This window comes from Macaca mulatta, chromosome 16 (genome assembly GCF_049350105.2).
Source record: "Macaca mulatta isolate MMU2019108-1 chromosome 16, T2T-MMU8v2.0, whole genome shotgun sequence".
NCBI classification, from domain to species: Eukaryota; Metazoa; Chordata; class Mammalia; order Primates; family Cercopithecidae; genus Macaca; species Macaca mulatta.
The window spans coordinates 41,605,520-41,625,702 of NC_133421.1; the positions used below are offsets into that span (position 1 = coordinate 41,605,520).

General features: G+C 48.9%; 1 protein-coding gene across 9 annotated transcripts in view; it reads left to right on the plus strand.

Moving 5' to 3' along the window:
- The first annotated feature begins 562 nt into the window (after positions 1-562).
- The window catches only part of ADAP2 (ArfGAP with dual PH domains 2), a 39,741-nt gene continuing 20,120 nt past the window's right edge, over positions 563-20,183 (plus strand). For 4 of the 9 annotated variants that reach the window (XM_028836189.2, XM_077970759.1, XM_028836188.2 and 1 more), the window contains exons 1-5: positions 579-975; positions 1,806-1,936; positions 6,161-6,252; positions 11,233-11,312; positions 13,562-13,674. In XM_028836189.2, the coding sequence (XP_028692022.1) occupies positions 882-975; positions 1,806-1,936; positions 6,161-6,252; positions 11,233-11,312; positions 13,562-13,674 (510 nt within the window). In that variant the 5' untranslated portion in view covers positions 579-881. Of the gene's footprint in view, positions 976-1,805; positions 1,937-6,160; positions 6,253-11,232; positions 11,313-13,561; positions 13,675-20,183 lie in introns of all 9 variants that reach the window. The other 5 variants (XM_077970760.1, XM_015118994.3, XM_077970761.1 and 2 more) reach the window with 2 other exon arrangements.

The window sequence follows — 20,183 nt, forward strand, 5'->3', positions numbered from 1 at the left end:
GAGAGGGAAAGAGGATTAATGAAATGCTGGAATTTAAGACCACCTATACCCTGCCTTAGCCTCACCGTGATGGAACTTCACAGGTTAAAGTGCCTGGCTGTGTCCACCTTGGTGAAACCACACTTTTTTGGTGAACAAAATCATGCGACTATTAGTTGGACTTCTAAAAATGTGCAGGTATCATTTATAGGAGCTATATGGAATACAGACATAAAACTGCGGACGTCAAACTCCCTGGTGTAGGCATGTGTATGTGTCTGGGTTCAGAGAGTGGAATTAACACAAGTATATAAATAACCGTGATGCAAGGTAGATAGAAAGTGCTCAGAGCCAAAAGAAATTGACAGATACTACAACAGTATTCTTGGAGGCCCAGAGGCTAGAGAGATTACTCCAGGCTGGGTATCACAGAGGGCTTCCTGAGGAGGTTGCATTTGCATATAAATACGTCTCCAAATAGATGTAAGATCTTACATTAACAGAACGTTTTACCAGAAGTTAGATTCTGGTTTCCAAGAAGCGCTGAGATGCAGACATATGCCCTTGTTCCTCTTTCCTAGACGTGGAAACTGAGACCCAGAGAGGTTGAATAGGTTGTGCACAGTCTCGCAGCTACCAAGTGACAAGCCACGGTTTGATCTCGGGCCAGTGTGTTAGACTCCAAGTTGCGTGCTCCTGTCCCTCCCCGCGCGTCGGCGGAGCTCGGGGCCGGACTGGACCCGCCGAGGGAGGGGCGGACAGTCCTGACGGGGCGGGGCGGGGCGGGGCGGGGCTGGCGGCCTCCCGGACCTGGCTGAGGCGCTGCGACCGGGTCCCTCTCCACCTGCCGGGCCGAGCGCACGGGCCATGGGCTGAGCCCCGCTGAGCCCGCCGGGCCGGCCATGGGCGACCGCGAGCCCAACAAGAAGCGGCTGCTGGAGCTGCTGCGGGCGCCCGACACAGGCAACGCGTACTGCGCCGACTGCGGGGCGGCAGGTAAGGGCGCGGCAGCGCGGGCAGCGCGAGACCCCCGGCCGGACCCCTGGCCCACCCGACTCCTCCCCTCCGCACTACCGGGTCCCGCCCTCGGCCCCCGCTGGACCCAGACGTGGGACCTGCGGGCCCGGACCCCTCCCACCCACATCGTGAACCTCTCACCCGAGCCCCGAGGGCCTTCTCCGCACCCGGCCCCGGCCCCTCCGAGCCCAGGCTCCGCTCCCCTTGCGGGACCAGACGCGGATCTTCCCACGTGCTTGGACCCCGACACGACAGCCGGCAGCCGGGAGCCCTGCTGGTCCCGCTCTCTTCCCTGGCCAGGCACCCGACCACCTGGGTCCGGGCTCTCCGTGTCTGCGCTTCCAGGCGCGCCCCCAGCCCTCAGACTCAGACATCCCAGCTAGAGCTAGAGGTCGGGCCCAGGCCCCCTATCGTCCTGTACCCCCCTGCCCGCTCCCGGACGCCCCCCGAAGGACTCCCCAGCGCCCCACCCCGCTGACGCCGAGGGCCCCCTGACTCAGCTTCCCAACCTGCAGCTCCGCGCCGAGTCCCGCGGTGTGCCCCCAGCGCCCTCCTCTCGGTTCCCTCTGAGTCCCGTCACTTCCACGTCGCGCCACCTCAGACTCTCTCCCCGCACCCTGGACTGCTTCCAGGATCTTCACCCCGGTCGCCGCGCAGCGGCCGGTGGTCTAACCAGAAAGTGTCAGGCTGGCCGCTTAGTTCGCCTTAGGTGGGAGAAGGGGCACCCGCCTGCCCCAGCGCCCCAAGCCCAGCCCTGGTTTCTTCGCCGCGCTTTCTGCTCAGCTCCTCTCCTACCTCTCCCCCTGCAGATCCCGACTGGGCCTCTTACAAGCTGGGGATCTTCATCTGTCTCAACTGCTGCGGTGTCCACCGTAACTTCCCTGACATCAGCAGAGTTAAATCCGTGCGTCTTGACTTCTGGGACGACAGTATTGTGGAGGTAGAAAGGCATGCCCGTGGAGAGCCGTGGAACTGCGGAGCTGGAGTGGAGCCAATGGGCAGGGGGCTCCCGTTCTACAGAGGGGGAAACTGAGACCCAGATAGGGGCAAATCTAGCCAGAGGAAACACAGCCTATATGATGGCAGCTTAGACAGAGGCCCTGAGTTCAAATTCTGGCTCCATCATGTGCTGACTTTTTTTTTCTTTTTTTTTTTTGAGACGGAGTTTTGCTGTGTTGTCCAGGCTGGAGTGCAGTGGAGCAATCTTGGCTGCCTGCAACTGCCGCCTCCCGGGTTCAAGTAATTCTCCTGCCTCAGCTTCTCAAGCAGCTGGGATTACAGGCGCGTGCCACCACGCCCGGCTAATTTTTTTGTATTTAGTAGAGACGAGGTTTCACCATGTTGGTCATGCTGGTCTGGAACTCCTGACCTCAGGTGATCCACCACCCCGGCCTCCGAAAGTGCAGGGATTACAGGCCTGAGCCACTGCTCCTGGCCATCATTTGCTTACCTATAAACTGGGAGGCCCTGAGCTAGGCACTTAGACCTAGCTGTGGACCCTCAGTTTCCACATCTGTATTCAAGGGATACCACCATTTCTCTTTTTTTTCTTTCTTCCTTTTTTTTTTTTTTTTTGAGACGGAGTTTTGCTCTTGTCGCCCAGGCTGGAGTGCAATGGCGCAATCTCGGCTCAATGCAACCTCTGCCTCTGGGGTTCAAGCAATTCTCCTGCCTCAGCCCCCTGAGTAGCTGGGATTACAGGCACCCACCACCACGCCCAGCTAATTTTTGTATTAATTTTTAGTAGAGATGGGGGTTTTGCCATGTTGGTCAGGCTGGTCTCGAACTCCTGACCTTGGGTAATCCACCCACCTCGGCCTCCCAAAGTGCTGGGATTACAGGCATGAGCCACTGCGCCTGGCCACCACCACCAATTTCACAACACTGCTGTGAAGATGATTGTAACCTCAGTCCAGACACAAAAAAAGTAGTCAGTCGGCCGGGCGCGGTGGCTCAAGCCTGTAATCCCAGCACTTTGGGAGGCCGAGACGGGCGGATCACGAGGTCAGGAGATCGAGACCATCCTGGCTAACACGGTGAAACCCCGTCTCTACTAAAAAATACAAAAAAACTAGCCGGGTGAGGTGGCGGGCGCCTGTAGTCCCAGCTACTCAGGAGGCTGAGGCAGGAGAATGGCGGGAACCCGGGAGGCGGAGCTTGCAGTGAGCTGAGATCCGGCCACAGCACTCCAGCCTGGGTGACAGAGCGAGACTCCGTCTCAAAAAAAAAAAAAAAAAAAAAAAAAAAGTAGTCAGTTAACAGTTGCTGTTGGACGAGTGTGGTGGCTCACACCTATAATCCCAGCATTTTGGAGGCTGAGGCTGGTTGATCGCTTGAGCCCAGAAGTTCAAGGGCAGCCTGGGCAACATGGTGAAACCTTGTCTTTACAAAAAATATAAAAACTAGCTGGGTGTGGTGGCATGTGCCTGTCATCCCAGATACTTGGGAGGCTGGGGTGGGAACATCACCTGAGCCTATAAGGGTGTGGCTGCAATGAGCCAGGATCGCACCACTGCACTCCAGCCTGGGTGAGAGTGAGACCCTGCCTCAAAACAAACAAACAAACAAAAAAGTTATGATTAGTGAAGTCTTGCACTGGGGGAAGGGAAATAACCTGATTTGTGGTCTAAAGTCCTCCTCCTTTCCCCCTAGGCAGAAAGAGGACCACTTTGCTCTTCTGCCCTCTGGGGGTGGAAGATACCCTCACCCTGCATGGGAATTCCATTTTGGTCAGAAAACCTCCAGAGAGCAGGCAGTTTTGCACTGTGCGGGCTGGCTGAGGGTTTCCAGGACTATTGGGGAAGCAGGCTGACGTTTACTGAGTGCCCACTCTGTGCCAGGTACTGTGCTAGACAGCACTGGACTGGAGGCTTTAGTGTGACCTTACTATGTACTGGGTCTTAGGAGAGAACAATGAACAAGATAAGGTCCCTGGCCATACAGAGCTTACATTCTAGTGTGGGAGAAAGGCTGGAAACCAGTAAACCAGCACATAAACCTGAAGGATTTTATTTGCACCTTATAACTCCCATGTTATATTTTCTTTTTTCTTTCTTTCTTTTTTTTTTTTTCGAGACGGAATTTCACTCTTGTTGCCCAGGCTGGAGTGCAATGGTGCGATCTTGGCTCACTGCAACCTCTGCCTCTGGGGTTCAAGTGATTGTTGTGCCTCAGTCTCCCGAGTAGCTAGGATTATAGGCATGCACCACCACGCTTGGCTAATTTTGTATTTTTCGTAGAATTTTTACTAGAGACAGGGTTTCACCCTGTTGGTCAGGCTGGTCTCAAACTCATGACCTTAGGTGATCCGCCTGCTTTGGCCTCCCAAAGTGCTGGGATTACAGGCGTGAGCCACCGCGCTCAGCATTTTGTTTTGTTTTGTTTTGTTTTGTTTTTTGAGATGGCGTCTCACTCTGTCACCCAGGCTGGAGTGCAGTGCGTGGCTCAATCTCAGCTCACTGCAATCTCCACCTCCTTGGTTCAAGCGATTCTCCTGCCTCAGCCTCCTGAGTAGCTGGGATTACAGGCGCCTGCCACCATGCCCAGCTAATTTTTTGTATTTTTAGTAGAGATAGGGTTTCACCATGTTGACCAGGCTGGTCTCGAACTCCTGACCTGAGGTGATCGACCTGCCTCAGCCTCCCAAAGTGCTGGGATTACAGGTGTGAGCCACAGCACCCAACTCCCTGTTATATTTTCTTCTTCTTCCTCCTCCTCCTCCTCCTCCTTCTTCTTCTCTTTCTCTTTCTTTCTTTCTTTCTTTCTTTCTTTCTTTCTTTCTTTCTTTCTTTCTTTCTTTCTTTCTTTTTCTTTCTTTCTTTCTCTCTCTCTCTCTTTCTTTCTTTCTTTCTTTCTTTCTTTCTTTCTTTCTTTCTTTCTTTCTTTCTTTCTTTCTTTCTCTCTTTCTTTCTTTTTTCTTTTTTTCTTTTTTTTTTTTTGAGATGGAGTCTTACTCACTCTGTTGCCCAGGTTGGAGTGCAGTGGTGTGATCTTGGCTCACTGCAACCTCCTCCTCCCAGGTTCAAGCAATTCTTGTGCCTCAGCCTCCCAAATAGCTAGGATTACAGGTGTGCACCACCACACCTGGCTAATTTATTTATTTATTTGAGACAGAATCTCGGCTTGAGGGCAGCGACATGCCTAGGCTTGAGGGCAGTGCCACAGTTTTGGCTCATTGCAACCTCTGCCTCCCAGGTTCAAGCAAGTATCCTGCCTCACCCTTCTGTGTCTTGGCTAATTTTTGTAATTTTTTAGTAGAGACAAGGTTTCACCATGTTGGTCAGGCTAGTCTCAAACTGCTGACCTCAAGTGATCCCCAGCCTTGGCCTCCCACAGTGCTGGGATTACAGGTGTGAGCCACTCTACCTGGCCATTTTCTTCATTTTTACAGGTGAGACTCTCAGGGTCACTTATCAAATAAATGGCAGTCAGGATTTGAATCCTGCTCTGTTGGGATCCAAAGCTGGCGATACAGCCTAGCAGCCCCTGCAGAGGAAAAGAGGAGCAATGCTCCTCTCCTGCAAAGGAGATGCCCAAGCCATGTGAATTAAACACCTGGTGTTTCTTCCCACTTCTGCCCTCATACTAGCTATGCCACTGCTGCCAGGGTCACTTTTGGTGCATCAGCCTCTGGGTCTCTTGGGTGCCAAAGGGCCCTACTAATCATCCTGACCTATGCACTCCGTGAACCCAGCACCCACTTCTTCCATCCTCCAGGTACATTTATCTCCTGTAGACTTTCAGGGCTGCTATGGGTCCTAGCCATCTGTGGAAGGCATGATAGGAAGAATGTGAGCTTTGGAGTCAGGTCTGGGTTCAAATCCCAGTTCTCCACTTATAGCTGTGTTTCCTTGAACAAGTAACCGAACCTGTCTGAGCCTCAGTTGACTCATCTGTAAAATGGGTACAGTGATATGAAAACGGCTGAGAGGACCCAGTGAGCTGATGTGTGAGCACTGTGGAGTCCTGCCCATATGAGGCATGGTTATATCTGCCCGTGATTGTTACAGGCTGGGGCTTCCCGGCAGTATGGATGACCAAGCCCAGTGGGACATCTCCTTCTTGGAGGCAGTTTCTTCTGACTCAGCCTAAGTCAGCAGCCTCATAGTTTCATTTCACGTTTTTTCAAGGTCTAATATTACCTCAAGTTGCTGTTGTCTTGCAGTTTATGACCCACAATGGGAACCTCCGTGTGAAGGCCAAGTTCGAAGCCAGAGTCCCAGCTTTCTACTATATCCCCCAGGCCAACGACTGCCTGTGAGTGGGTGATTCCTTAGGGACTGGGTGAGGGGGCTGTCCTGGTTCCACCTCCTCCCCCTCTCCATCTTTGATGTCTTCATCTGTGGTGGTCTCTTCTATGGGCCTGGTGCGCAGGTAGATGCAGGAAAGCACTGGATACCATCACAAAGAGCACATAGGAAGACTGATATAAGCCTCTTTCTGCCTCTATTGCTTGGGCGTGTCTCTTCCTTTCTCTGGGTCTCAGTTTCCACAGCTCTTAAACGGAGGATTTTTCTCTATGATCTCTATGATTTTTCTCTATGATCTCTGCCGGTGACATTCTTATAGCTTACAGATGGTGGCTAACTTGGTAGAGGGGATAAACACTAATATCTTACTAGACCAAGTGTGTTTCAGCTACTTTCTTTAGAGAAATATGTCTAGGGCTGGTCAGGCACGGTGGCTCAAGCCTGTAATCCCAGCACTTTGGGAGGCCGAGGCGGGCAGATCACAAGGTCAGGGGATAGAGACCATCCTGGCTAACACGGTGAAACCCTGTCTCTACTAAAAATACAAAAAAATTTTAGCTGGGTGTGGTGGCAGGCGCCCATAGTCCCAGCTACTGGGAGGCTGAGGCAGGAGAATAGTGTGAACCCAGGAGGCAGAGCTTGCAGTGAGCCGAGATAGCACCACTGCACTCCAGTCTGGGCAACACAGCGAGACCCCGTCTCAAAAAAAAAAAAAAAAAAAAGGTGAGAAATATGTCCAGGGCTCTACCACCTCAGCTCGGGTTGGCTCTGAACAACTTGCCTGAGCTGCAGATCCCTAAATAATAACCAAAAAATAAGAATAATAGCCATGCACAATGGCCAGTGCCTGTAATCCTAGCACTTTGGGAGGCTGAGGTGGGAGGATCGCTTGAAGACAGGAGTTCAATGCCAGCCTGAGCAACATAACAAGACCCTGTCTCTACAAAAAATAAAATAAAATAAACTTAGCCGGGGCATAGTGGCACGTGCCTATAGTCTGAGCTACTAAGAAGACTGAGGTAGGGGGATTGCTTGAGCCCAGATTGCAGTGAGCTAGGATCACATGTGTCACTGCCCTCTAGTATGAGTGACAGAGTGAGACCTAGCATTAAAAAAAAAAAAAAAAAAAAAAGTAGCTACTGGCTGGATGCAGTGGCTCATGCCTGTAGTCCCAGCTACTTGGGAGGCTAAGGCACGAGAATTGTTTGAACCCGGGGGCAGAGGGTGCATTGAGCCAAGATCGCTCCACTGCACTCCAGCCTGGGCAACAGAACAAGACTCTGTCTCAGGAAAAAAAAAAAAAAAAAGGCCAGGTGTGGTGGCTCACGCCTGTAATCCCAGCACTTTGGGAGGCCAAGGCGGGCGGATCGCTTGAGGCCAGGAGTTCAAGACCAGCCTGGCCAACATAGTGAAACCCCGTCTCTACTAAAAATAAAAAAATTAACTGGGCATGGTGGTGTGTGCCTATAGTCCTAGCTACTCGGGAGGCTAAGGCAGGAGAATCGCTTGAATTCGGGAGATGGAGGTTGCAGTGAGCAGAGATCACTCCACTGCCCTCTAGCTTGGGCAACAGAGTAAGACTTTGTCTCAAAAGAAAAAAAAGCTACTAATATTATTGAGCTTTGCTTAAGTACTAGGTCCTGTGCAAAATGCTTATGTGCATGTGTTTGTTTAATTCTCTCAACAACCCTACAAGTACTGCTATTATCCTTATGCTATAGATGAAAAAACCTGAGGTTTGTGGAGGCAGAACTGGTCTAGCCTGTCTGACACCAGGGCCTGGGTGACTGTGTCATGGCATTGGGAGAATTCAATATAAGAGGGGCACTTTGAAGCAGCAAGAGGTTTCAGGTCCCCTGGAGGTGAGGGTTAGTGTGGTACTGGTACCTAGTCGCCCTGGACCTCTGCAGATCTGACTGCCTGAGCCTGAGACTCCTTCCCAGGGACTTAGACTCGCCACCAGGGCTGCTAGACAGTGCCTTGTGTAAATGGGGAGAAGGAATCCCTTTAGGCTGACCCAGCCTCATAGGGGGTATGTCTGGCAAACAGAAAGCAGCTGCATTTCAGCTGCCGAGCCTCAGCAAGGTGCTTTTGGGCAGCACACAGACTATATAGCCATACCTAGTGGTCTTGTAATTTCTCAGTGCTTGGACAATTAAGAGCTAGTAACGTACTCTGGAGTGGCTGGAGAAGAACAGCTTTCTACCTGGAAGACCTCAGTTTTGTTTCCCAGCTCTACTGTGACCTAGCTGTGAGGACGTGGGCAAGTCAGCAAATCTCTCTGATTGTCGACATCCTCATCTCTGAAATGTAGACAATGATGCCTGCATCATAGCATAGTTGTAGAGATTACATGAGATAACTTACACAGAACCTTTCACATGCCACCCGACACACTGGTTTGAATCCATTTCACCGTGTCTGCTTCAGAATGCTACCTGTCCATGGCCAGTTTTGGGGTGTGCTGGCTCAACTTGAGAGGGCCTGTCTCATCTTGGCTCGCTGCTGCCACTCTGCCCTTTGCTCCAACCGCTCAGTAAACACCTGCTCTGTGCTAGGCTTCCTGCCGGCACTACACAGACATTACTCGCCATGACTCCAGCAGCAGCCCTGCACTTTAACCCTTTTTATCTGAGTACTAATGGCCACCTCCAGGACCAAGATGGGTGGCCCTTGGTCTCCATTCCTTCTCTCAGCTCTGATCTGGTGTCCAGGTTTCCACCCTCATGGTGGGCCAGGTGATTCTCCTCAATGATATGTGGGCTGTGCACTAGGAAGGACTCTCTCGCTTTCTTTCTCTTTCTCTCTTTCTCTCTTTCTTTCTTTCTTCCTATATAGAGATAAGGTTTCACTCTGTTGCCCAGGCTGGAGTTCAGTGGCACAATCGTGGCTCACTGCAGCCCCGACCTCCTCGGCTCAAGTGCTCCTCCCACCTCAACCACCCAAGTAGCCAGGACTACAGGTGCATGCCACCACGCCCGGTTAATTTTTGTATTTTTGTTTGTTTTTATTTTTGTAGAGATGAGGTTTCATCATGTTGCCCAGGCTGGTCTCAAACTCCTGAGCTGAGCTCAAGCCATCTGCCTGCCTTGGCCTCCCAAAGTGCTGGGATTACAGGCATGAGTTACCATGCCCAGCCTGGACTCTTGATTATAAGTATCAGAAACTGTATTTATTTATGTATTTATTTATTTTTGAGACAAAGTCTTGCTCTTTCACCCAGGCTGGAGTACAGTAGCACAGTCTCAGCTTACTGCAACCTCTGCCTTGTGGGTTCAAGCGATTGTCCTGTGTCAGCTTCCCAAGTAGCTGGGATTACAGGCACGTGCCACCATGCCCAGCTAATTTTTATATTTTTGGTAGAGCCGGGGTTTCACTATGTTGGCCAGGCTGGTCTTGAACTCCTGACCTCAAGTGATCTGCCTGCCTTGGCCTCCCAAAGTGCTGGGATTACAAGTGTGAGCCACTGCACCTGGCCAGAAACCCAATTTAAACCAGCATAAGAAAAAGATGATTTTATGGGTTCTGGGGATGAGACCACCAGAAGGACAGTGGTGGAGCTGGCCTCAGGAAGGACCGAGCCAGGAGCTCAAACACCTTCAGGTCTCTCACACTGTCTCTGGCTCTCTCCCCTCCTTCTCTCAGCCAGGCTTCCTTCACACAGCTGGCAGCAAGGCCACAAGCAGGTGCCAGGCTATACCTTCCAGCGTGGCTCTGGAGAAAGCTCCATCAGTGTCTCCTTCACTTTTGCCCCTGTCGGTCCACACAGCCCAGAGCAGCAAAGAGCTCTGACCTACCAGGTTGGGCCAGATGCCCAGCTCTAGTCATTCTTGTGGTTATGGGGTAAGGTCATATACACCTTGGAACATTTCCCTGGAAAAAGTGAGCGGGAACCAAACAATGAACATAACTCCACTCTCGGCTGCATGATTTTTCTGCAGGACTCGTGGATGACAATTTCAGATTGAGGTCACATTAAACACCTACTATGTGCTGAGTAGGTGCTAGGCCCTTTATATACATTTAAACCTCTCAACAACCCGGAGGGCTAAGTGAGTATAACAATAGTGGCCCATTCCCCAAATTCAGAGGAGTTGGGTAACTTGCTTATGGTCACATGGTGGATAAATGATAGAGTGAGACCAGGTCGCAGGTGGTCAGATCCTAAGATGACTACTCTGTCCAGTGTAGCCTGCCCAGACTTCATGGGCAGGCACAGGAAGAGGCTCCTGGACTCTCCTGCCGAAGCTCATGAACACGCAGCGGGAGCAGGCGGTGTCGATGGTCCAGGGGAGCCAGTATCTGTTTCATTGACCTAGAGAGCTGACACTGGGGTTGGAACAGCTCAGTGGTTCTCAAATAGCCCACTGGGAGAAATAATTCCCCCAGAGGACATTTGGCAATGCCTGAAGACATTTTTGGGTACCACAGCTGGGGAGGGGTTCTACTGGCATCCAACGGGTGGAGGCCAGAAATGCTGCTAAACATTCTATGGAGCATGGGGCAACCCACAGGACAGCACAACAAGGAATTCTCCAACCCCGAATATTAATAGTACGGAGACTGAGGAATCCTAGGTAGCTGGAGCAGGCAGTGCGGCACTGCTGTGATGTACCCACACTCAACTGCAAGGTCTTGGAAAAGAATGCATCAGTCCAGGCATGATGGTAATCCCAGCACTTTGGGAGGCTGAAGCAGGAGGATCGCTTGAGCCCTGGAGTACAAGACCAGCTTAGGCAATATAGGGAGACCCCCATCTCTACAAAAATTTAAAAATTAGCCGGGTGTGGTGGTGCATGCTTGTGTTCCCAGCTACTTAAGAGGCTGAGGTGGGAGGATCGCCTGGGCCTAGGAGGTCTAGGCTACAGTGAGCCATGATCACACCACTCTACTCCAGCCTGGGCAACAGAGTGAGACCCTGTCTCAAAAAAAAAAAAAAAAAAGAGAATGCATCAAACGCAGCTGACCACAGGCTCTCTCTTTTTAGGGTCTTAAAGGAACAATGGATTCGAGCTAAGTATGAGAGACGGGAATTTATGGCTGACGGGGAAACCATCTCACTCCCAGGTAAAGTTATTTCCATCATCTTTTGAAATCTATGTTTTAATGAGCTCTAGAAAGACAAAGTGCCTCAATATTAGGAGCAGGATCCATCCAAGAGATGCCTGCTGTTCTCACTCTGGCCGCAGAGGCCAAAGTGTGGGTTCTTCTGAATTTGAAATAACAACACATCAGCTCATGGGGCTTTATGCTCTGAGTAGCAGAGAAGCATATTTGTCTCAGGTCTTTGCAGGGTCACAAGTGTGTACAGACTCTTTTTTTTTTTTTGAGACAGGGTCTTACTCTGTTGTCCAGCTTGGAGTGCAGTGGCACGATCACAGCTCACTGCAGCTTCAGTCTCCCAGGCTCACATGATCCTCCCATCTCAGCCTCCCAACTAGCTGGGTCTACAGGCACATGCCACCATACCTGGCAAATTATTGTGGGTATTTTTTTTTTTTTTTTGGTAGAGATGGGGTTTCACCATGTTGCCTAAGCTGGTCTTGAACTCCTGAACTCAAGTGATCCTCCCACTTTGGCCTCCCAAAGTGCTGAGATTACAGGCGTGAGCCACTGTGCCCAGCCAGACTCTTTTTCTTTTCTTTCTTTCTTTTTTTTTTTTTTTTTGAGATGGAGTCATGCTCTTGTTGCCCAGGGTGGAGTGCAGTGGCATGATCTCAGCTCACTGCAGCCTCTGCCTCCCGGATTCAAGCGATTCTCCTGCCTCAACCTCCTGAGTAGCTGGGATTACAGCATCATGCTTGGCTAGTTTTTGTATTTTTAGTAGAGACGGGGTTTCACCATGTTGGCCAGGCTGGTCTTGAACTCCTGACCTCATGATCTGCCCACCTCAGCCTCCCAAAGTTCTGGGATTACAGGTGTGAGCCACCGCGCCCAGCGTCAGACTCTTAATATAAATTGCAGGAAGACTCCTCCACTGGATAAACCAATTAGGAAAAGATGTCCCTGCTCCTGGTGAACTTTGTTCCATGTGCTTAAATTCACAGGCTTAAATTCAAGGCTTGGTGAGGAGCATGGGCTTAAATTCAGCCTCCCTTTCGACCATTGTGCAGGGTACAACCTCTTCTGTGGCCCTGGATCTGTGGCAGTTTCACCCCTCCTGTCCTGAGTCCAAGCTGACTCTGACCCAGACAGTAAAGTAGACAAAACCATTCTTAGAGGGCCAAAGGCAGTGCTCAGCTCTCCTGGCTACCAGGACCACAAATGATTCTATTTATTATGTATTTATTTATCGAGTCAGAGTCTCACTCTGTTACCCAGGCTGGAGTGCAGTGGCATGATCTCGGCTCACTGCAACTTCCACATCCCAGGTTCAAGTGATTCTCGTGCCTCAGTCTCCCGAGTAGCTGGGATTACAGGCATGCACCACCACACCTGGCTAATTTTTATATTTTTAGGAGAGACAGGGTTTTGCCATGTTGGCCAGGCTGATCTCGAACTCCAACCTCAAATGATCTGTCTGACTTGGCCTCCCAAAGTGTCAAGATTACAGGCGTGAGCCATTGCACCCAGCCCATAAATTATTCTTCAAACCAGCAGATGCCTGGAGGGCACTCACTGTTTCTTTCTTTTCTTTTTTTTTTCCCCCCGAGATGGAGTCTCACTCTGGCACCCAGACTGGAGTACAGTGGCGCAATCTTGGCTCACTGCAATCTCCCCCTCCCAGGTTCAAGTGATTCTCCTGCCTCAGTCTCCTGAGTAGCTGGGATTACAGGCATGTGCCACCATCCCCAGCTAAATTTTGTATTTTTAGTAGAGACGGGGTTTCACCATGTTGGTCAGGCTGGTCTTGAACTCCTGACTTCGTGATCCGCCCGCCTCGGCCTCCCAAAGTGCTGGGATTACAGACGTGAGCCACTGCCCGGCCTTATTTCTAAAGTCTCATTAGGTTGATGTCAACAAGAAGTTGGGCAGGACCATATGTATTGATTATGTATTTAGGTGTCTTTCAGAATCAGTCCAGTATCTCAGGACTTTGCCTTCTTAAGGGTCTTCTTATGAGACAGCCTGATACACAGAAGGTCAAGGAAGGAAGGTTTTAGGCAGTGGGAAGTGCCCCTGAAGTGAGAAGACATCACAAAATTGGCCCCAGATGGGATCCTCGTGTACTGCAGCTGAAATAGGGAAGTTTGAGTGGAGATATTTTGGCAGCAGATGGAAGGCTCATTCCACCCTTGAGAACCTCAGAGATTCCTGAGCTGCTTGTGCATCTTAAGGTCACATGTGTTCACTCTTTGTCATCCTTGCTGCTTAAGGTAACCGAGAAGGATTCCTGTGGAAGCGAGGAAGGGACAACTCACAGTTTCTGAGAAGGAGGTTTGTACTTCTGGCAAGAGAAGGCCTCCTGAAGTACTACACAAAAGAAGGGGTAAGATGCCAGACCAACGAGAGCAGGTGCCTTCCTGAGCACTCTCACTCAACTAAGGTCTACATTCTAATCAGTGGTGCCTTTTCTTGTAGATAATCTCAGCCCCTGAGAGTTAGGCACAACATTTGGCTACTTTTCCTTGGTTATACAGTAAACCAGCCCACTAAAAATCACAATTTCTGTCCACCTAGAATCGGCTTAGACAGGTCCATGTTTAAGCCTTTGATGACCACTTGGTTTTGCTTCATTTATTCATTCACTTAAGAAACATTTATTGAGTATCTATTGTGTGCTAGACATTATTCTAGGCACTGAGGATACAGCAGGGAACTAAACAAAACTCTTGTTCGCAGGGAGCTTTCAGTCTAGTGAAAGGAAAGAACTCCACAATCAACACGTCAATATATAATATACCAGGAGGCAATAGTTTTATAAAGTAAAATAGAAGCGGCTGCGCACAGTAGCTCACACCTGTAATCCCAGCACTTTAGGAAGAGGTTGAGGCAGGGGGATTGCTTGAGTTCAGGAGTTTGAGATCAGCCTGGGCAACATGGTGAAACCCCATCTCTACAAAAAATACAAACATTAGCTGGGTCAAGCACATGCCCTTTTGCATGGTGGCGCATGCCTGTAGTCCCAGCTACTAGGGAGTCTGAGGTGGGAGAATTGCTTGAGCATGGGAAGTCGAGGCTGCATTGAGCTGAGGCTGTGCCACTGTACTCTAGCTTGGGTGACAGAGTGACACCCTGTCTCAAAAAGAAAAAAAAAAAAAGGTAAAAAAGCAGAGAGTGAGAAGATAGAGAACAATGAGAGTGTGTCAGGGAGTTAGGGAGTGCTGCGGCAGAGTGATCACGGAAGGCCTCTCTGGTGACATTTGAACAGATAACTGAACAAATGTGAGCATTGAGTGACATGGCTATGTGGGGGAGGAGTAGAAGTGGGAGCAACAGTGTGTGCAGAAGCCCTGAGCACGGGTATGGTCAAACACCTACACCTTTGCACCGATTTGAGAAAGATGATCCCTGTAAGAGGGTGCAGCCCCTGGGGCCCAGTCTCAAAAATCAGAAGCCTGGTTTGCAGTGACCAGCCAGCTAGGAGCTTTTTACACAGTGCACAAACTACCTAACCATAAGCTGCAGCCCCAGCCCTGAGCTAGAAGTGTGTTTGTTGGGTATAGGGCATCAAGGAGGGCAGAGTAACTTGTGCAGAGTGAGCAAGGAAAAGGGTGGAGGGAGATGAAGTCACATGGTGGAGGGCCTTGTAGGTCACAGCAAGACGGGATTTCTTTTGGTAACAGTTTATTGAGATATAATTCACATACCATATAATTCACCCATTTAAAGTATGCAGTCAATTGACTTTTAGTATATTCACAGAGTAGTGCAACTATCACCACAAGTCAGTTAAAAACTTTAAACCCCTTATCCCTTAGCTGTAATCCCTTGCCTCACCCCACCACTAGCCCTAGGCAACCAACAACCTGCTTTCTGTCTCTATGGATTTGCCTAATCTGGTTTTTTTCATTTTATTTTATTTTATTATTTTATTTTATTTATTTTTTTAGGGACAGGGTCTTCCTCTGTTGGCCAGGCTGGAGTGCAGTGGTGCAATCATAGCTCACTGCAACCTTAAATTATTGGCCTCAAGCTCTCCTCCTGCTCTGGGCTCTCAAAGCACTGGGATTGCAGATGCATACCACTCCACCCAGCTAATTTTTATTTACTTATTTATTTTTGTAGAGATAGGGTTTTGCCTTGTTGCCTAGGCTGTTCTCAAACTCCTGGCTTCAAGCAATCCTCCGCCTCAGCCTCCCAAAGTACTAGGATTATAGATGTGAGCTGCTGCACCAGGCCCCTATCTGTTTTTTTTTATTATAGCCATCTTTGTTGGTATGAAGTCGTATTTCACTGTGGTTTTGATTGGTGTTTCCCACATGGCAAATGATGTTGAGCATCTTTTTAATGTGCTTATTGGCCATTTGTATATCTTATTTGTAGAAATGTCTATTCAGGGCCGGGCGCGGTGGCTCAAGCCTGTAATCCCAGCACTTTGGGAGGCCGAGACGGGCGGATCATGAGGTCAGGAGATCGAGACCATCCTGGCTAACCCGGTGAAACTCTGTCTCTACTAAAAAATACAAAAAACTAGCCGGGCGAGGTGGCGGGCGCCTGTAGTCCCAGCTACTCGGGAGGCTGAGGCAGGAGAATGGCGTGAACCCGGGAGGCGGAGCTTGCAGTGAGCTGAGATCCGGCCACTGCACTCCAGCCTGGGCGACAGAGCGAGACTCCGTCTCAAAAAAAAAAAAAAAAAAAAAAAAGAAATGTCTATTCAGATCCTTTCCCCATATTGGTTGGGCACGGTGGCTCACGCCTGTAATTCCAGCACTTTTGGAGTCCGAAGTGGGCGGATCACGAGGTCAAGAGATCGAGACCATCCTAGCCAACACAGATCCTTTCCCCATATTTTAATTAGGTTATTTGCCTCTTTATTATTAAATTGTAATAGTTCTTCATATATTCTAGATACAAGTCACTTACACATGTATGATTTGCAAAAATTTGGGCTTTTGGATTTTACTGAGTGAGATGGGAAACAATTGGAGGATTTTGAGCTGAGAAGTGATATTATTTGACTTAAGCTTTTGATTGACTGATTGATTTGAGATGGAGTCTCGCTTTGTCGCCTAGTGCAGAGTGCAGTGGCGCGATCTCAGCTCACTGCAACCTGTGCCTCCCGGGTTCAAGCAATTCTTTGCCTCAGCCTCTCGAGTAGCTGGGATTACAGGCGCCTGCCACTATGCCAAGCTAGTTTTTGTATTTTTAGTACACAGGGTTCCACCATCTTGGCCAGGCTGGTCTTGAATTCTTGACCTCGTGATCCACCCGCCTTACCCTCCCAAAGTGCTGGGATTACAGGCGTGAGCTGCCGCGCCCGGCCTATTTATTTATTTTTTGAGATGGGATTTCACTCTGTCGCTCAGATTGGAGTGCAATGGTGTGATCTCTGCTCACTGTGACCTCCGCCTCCTGGGTTCAAGCGATTCTCCTGCCTCAACCTCCCCAGTAGCTGGGACTACAGGCGTGCACCACCACACCTGGCTAATTTTTGTATTTTTGGTAGAGACAGAGTTTCACCATGTTTACCAGGCTGATTTAGAACTCCTGACCTCATGTGATCTGCCTGCCTCAGCCTCCCAAAATGCTAGGATTACAGGCATGAGCCACTGCACCCAGCCTGACTTAAGCTTTTTAAAAGCAGCACGCTGGCTGCTGCTAGGGTGAGTAGGAAGGAAGGAGGCCAGAGTGGAGGCAGAGAAATTAGTCAGGAAGCTGTTGCAATAACCCAACATGAAGAAGAGTGGTGGATCTGACCAGGATGGTTAGAAGTGGTCAGATTCTGGATATATTTTGGAAGTAGAGGCAATAGAATTTATTGAAGGATTGGATGTGGGGTGTGAGAGTAAGAGGAATCAAGGATGATTCCCAGATTTTTGCTCTACAAAACTACAGGAATAGATTTGCTATTTACTAAGGTGGCAAAGACTTAGACCCCTAAGGAGATGCTCAAAAGTCCTTTTTATTTTGAGATGCCTATTAGTCATCCAGTAGAGACATGGGGAAAGAAGTTGGATGTATGTTTCCTGAATTCTAAATCCAAGTGACAGAAGTTGGATGTATGATTTGGAGGCTTGGAGAGAGTTTGGAACTGGAGTCGTCAGCATGTAGACTGGTTTAGTAATGGGACTGGCTAGGATCACCTAAGCAGGAAAAAGGTGTTCAAGGACTGAGTATTTTGGTTATTTGTTGCTGAGTAACAAACCATCCTAAAACTTAATGGCTTAAAATATCAATTTACTATTTCTCACAATCCTATGGGTCAGGAATTTGAGCAGGCCTCGGCTGTTCTAGTGTACTCCATGTGGCATCAGCTGGGCTACTCTGCTGCCCTTAGCTGGCCAGAGATCCAAAGCTTTCACTAATGTCTGGTGCCTTGGTGTGCTCTATATGGTTGCTTTCTCTTCCTCATTCAGGAGTCTAGCTCAAGCTTTCTTGTGGTTTGGCTGCTGACTTCCCTAAACAAAAGTAAATGCTACCAGACCTCTGGAAGGCTAACCAGGAGCTTCATTCTATTGGTCAAAGCAAGTCATGCAACAAGCCCTGATTCAGGGGGAGGGGAAATAGATTCAAGCTCTTCATGGATAGAGTGTCATGTACACACTGGGAGGGAAAGACTTGGTGAACGCCATCTTTGGAGACCATCTAGCCCATTGAGCCCTGGGGCATTCCAGTATTTAAAGGACAGAAAGATAAGAAGTTTTCAGCAAAGAGAATGTGAAATTGTGGCCAACAAAGTAAGTGAAGGATAAGCTCTGAGCACTTTAGCCTTCACCTTACTCTATTTCCTATATGTAGAATTATTATGTATTTCCCCTGTTGCTTTTCTAGGCAGACCAGAGTAATGCTAAAAGGTCTGTTTATGGGGAGGAGAAGGGAGGATGAAGAGAAGTGGGTTAAAGGGTACAAACATATTGTAAGGTGGAAGGAATAAATTTAGTATTTGATGCCAGAGTGGGATAACTATACTTAACAAAAATACTCAGGTGACCAACACCCTAAATATCCTGACTTGATCACTACACATTATATACATGTAGCAAAATTTCACATGTACCCCATAAATTTGCACAAATAATAAAAAAAAAATCTGTCCAATGTGGCCACAGTCTAGGACCAAGTGAAAAATGTTAAGGGATGAAGAATCTTTACCTTCCAAGTTAGAGGAAGAATTTTTTCTCAGTCTTCAGTGTAAAGCACTGAAGAATGTGGCTTTTTCAACATTTTTGCTGAAATGGTACAAAAGGCAGGAAGAGAAAGCGCTACTGCAGTTAGGAAAGGTCACCAAACCCCAGCAGCTGCTGTGAGCTGGCCTCTCGGACAGGGCCTCATCACTGGTTGAAAAAAGTTGATCTGGTTTTCAGTCCTACACCAGTTCAGTCCAGAATAGTCCAAAAATAGGATAGGCTCCCTGTGTTCTTATTTATTTACTTCCCAGAGTGGATATTTTAAAATCATAAAGGTAACTAATTTTAAGGTAAAACTTTTGGGTAATACAAAAAAGGAAATGAAGTATAAAGAGAGTGAAACTCAAAAAAAAAAAAAATGCCTGAAGCTCTATACAAAGCGCTTAAAAAAGTCTTTGGAGGCCGGGCTTGGTGGCTCACGCCTGTAATCCCAGCACTTTGAGAGACCGAGTCAGTTGGATCAATTGAGGTCCAGAGTTCATGAGCAGCCTGGCCAACATGGTGAAACCCCATCTCTACTAAAAATACAAAGCTTTGCTGGGTGTGGTGGTGCATGTCTGTAATCCCAGCTACTGGAGAAGCTGAGGCACAAGAATTGCTTGAACCTGGGAGGCTGGAGGTTGCAGTGAGCTAAGATTGCGCCACTGCACTCCAGCCTGGGTGAAAGAGCAAGATTCCATCTAAAAAAAAAAAAAAAAAATTGGCCGGGCGCGGTGGCTCACACCTGTAATCCCAGCACTTTGGGAGGTCAAGGTGGGCAGATCACAAGGTCAGGAGATCGAGACCATCTTGGCTAACATGATGAAACCCCGTCTCTACTAAAAATACAAAAAAATTAGCCAGGTACTCTGGAGGCTGAGGCAGGAGAATGGCATGAACCCGGGAGGCGGAGCTTGCAGTGAGCAGAGATCGCACCACTGCACTCAGCCTGGGTGACAGAGCAAGACTCCGTCTCAAAATAAATAAATAAATAAATAAAAATAATAATAAAAATAAATAAATAAATATATAAACTTTATTTCTTAACATAAGCTCCATCAAGGTCAAGACACTTTTATAAGTGATGACACCAGCCATTTAGTCCATCCCCAAGCAATTGAGGGTCCTGGAAATTTAACCATGACAATGCAGTCTTTTTTACATTTTGTTTTTTCTGCCGTTGTTTGAGACAGGGTCTTGCTCTTTCACCAAGGCTGGAGTGCAGTGGTACAATTCTAGCTCACTGCAGCCTCAACCTCCCAGGCTCAAGCGATCCTTCCACCTCAGCCTCCTGAGTAGCTGGGATTTCAGGCACACACCACCATGCCTGGCTAATTTTTGTATTTTTTGGCAGAGACAGGGTTTCGTCATGTTGCCCAGGTTAGTCTTGAACTCCTGAACTCAAGCAATCTAATCTACCAGCCTTAGCCTCCCGAAGTGCTAGGATAACAGACATGAGCCACCACGCCTGGCCTTTTTTTTTTACACTATTAACTGAAGAAAGGTGGGTACCCTTTACAGATTTTTTTTTTTTTTTGAGATGGGGTCTCACTTCGTCACCCAGGCTGGAGTACAGTGGCACGATCTTGGCTTACTGCAACCTTTGCCTCCCAGGTTCAAGTGATTGTCCTGCCTCAGCCTCCCCAGCAGCGGGGATTACAGGCATCCACCACCACGCTGGGCTAATTTTTGTATTTTTAGTAGAGATGGGGTTTCACCACGTTGGCCA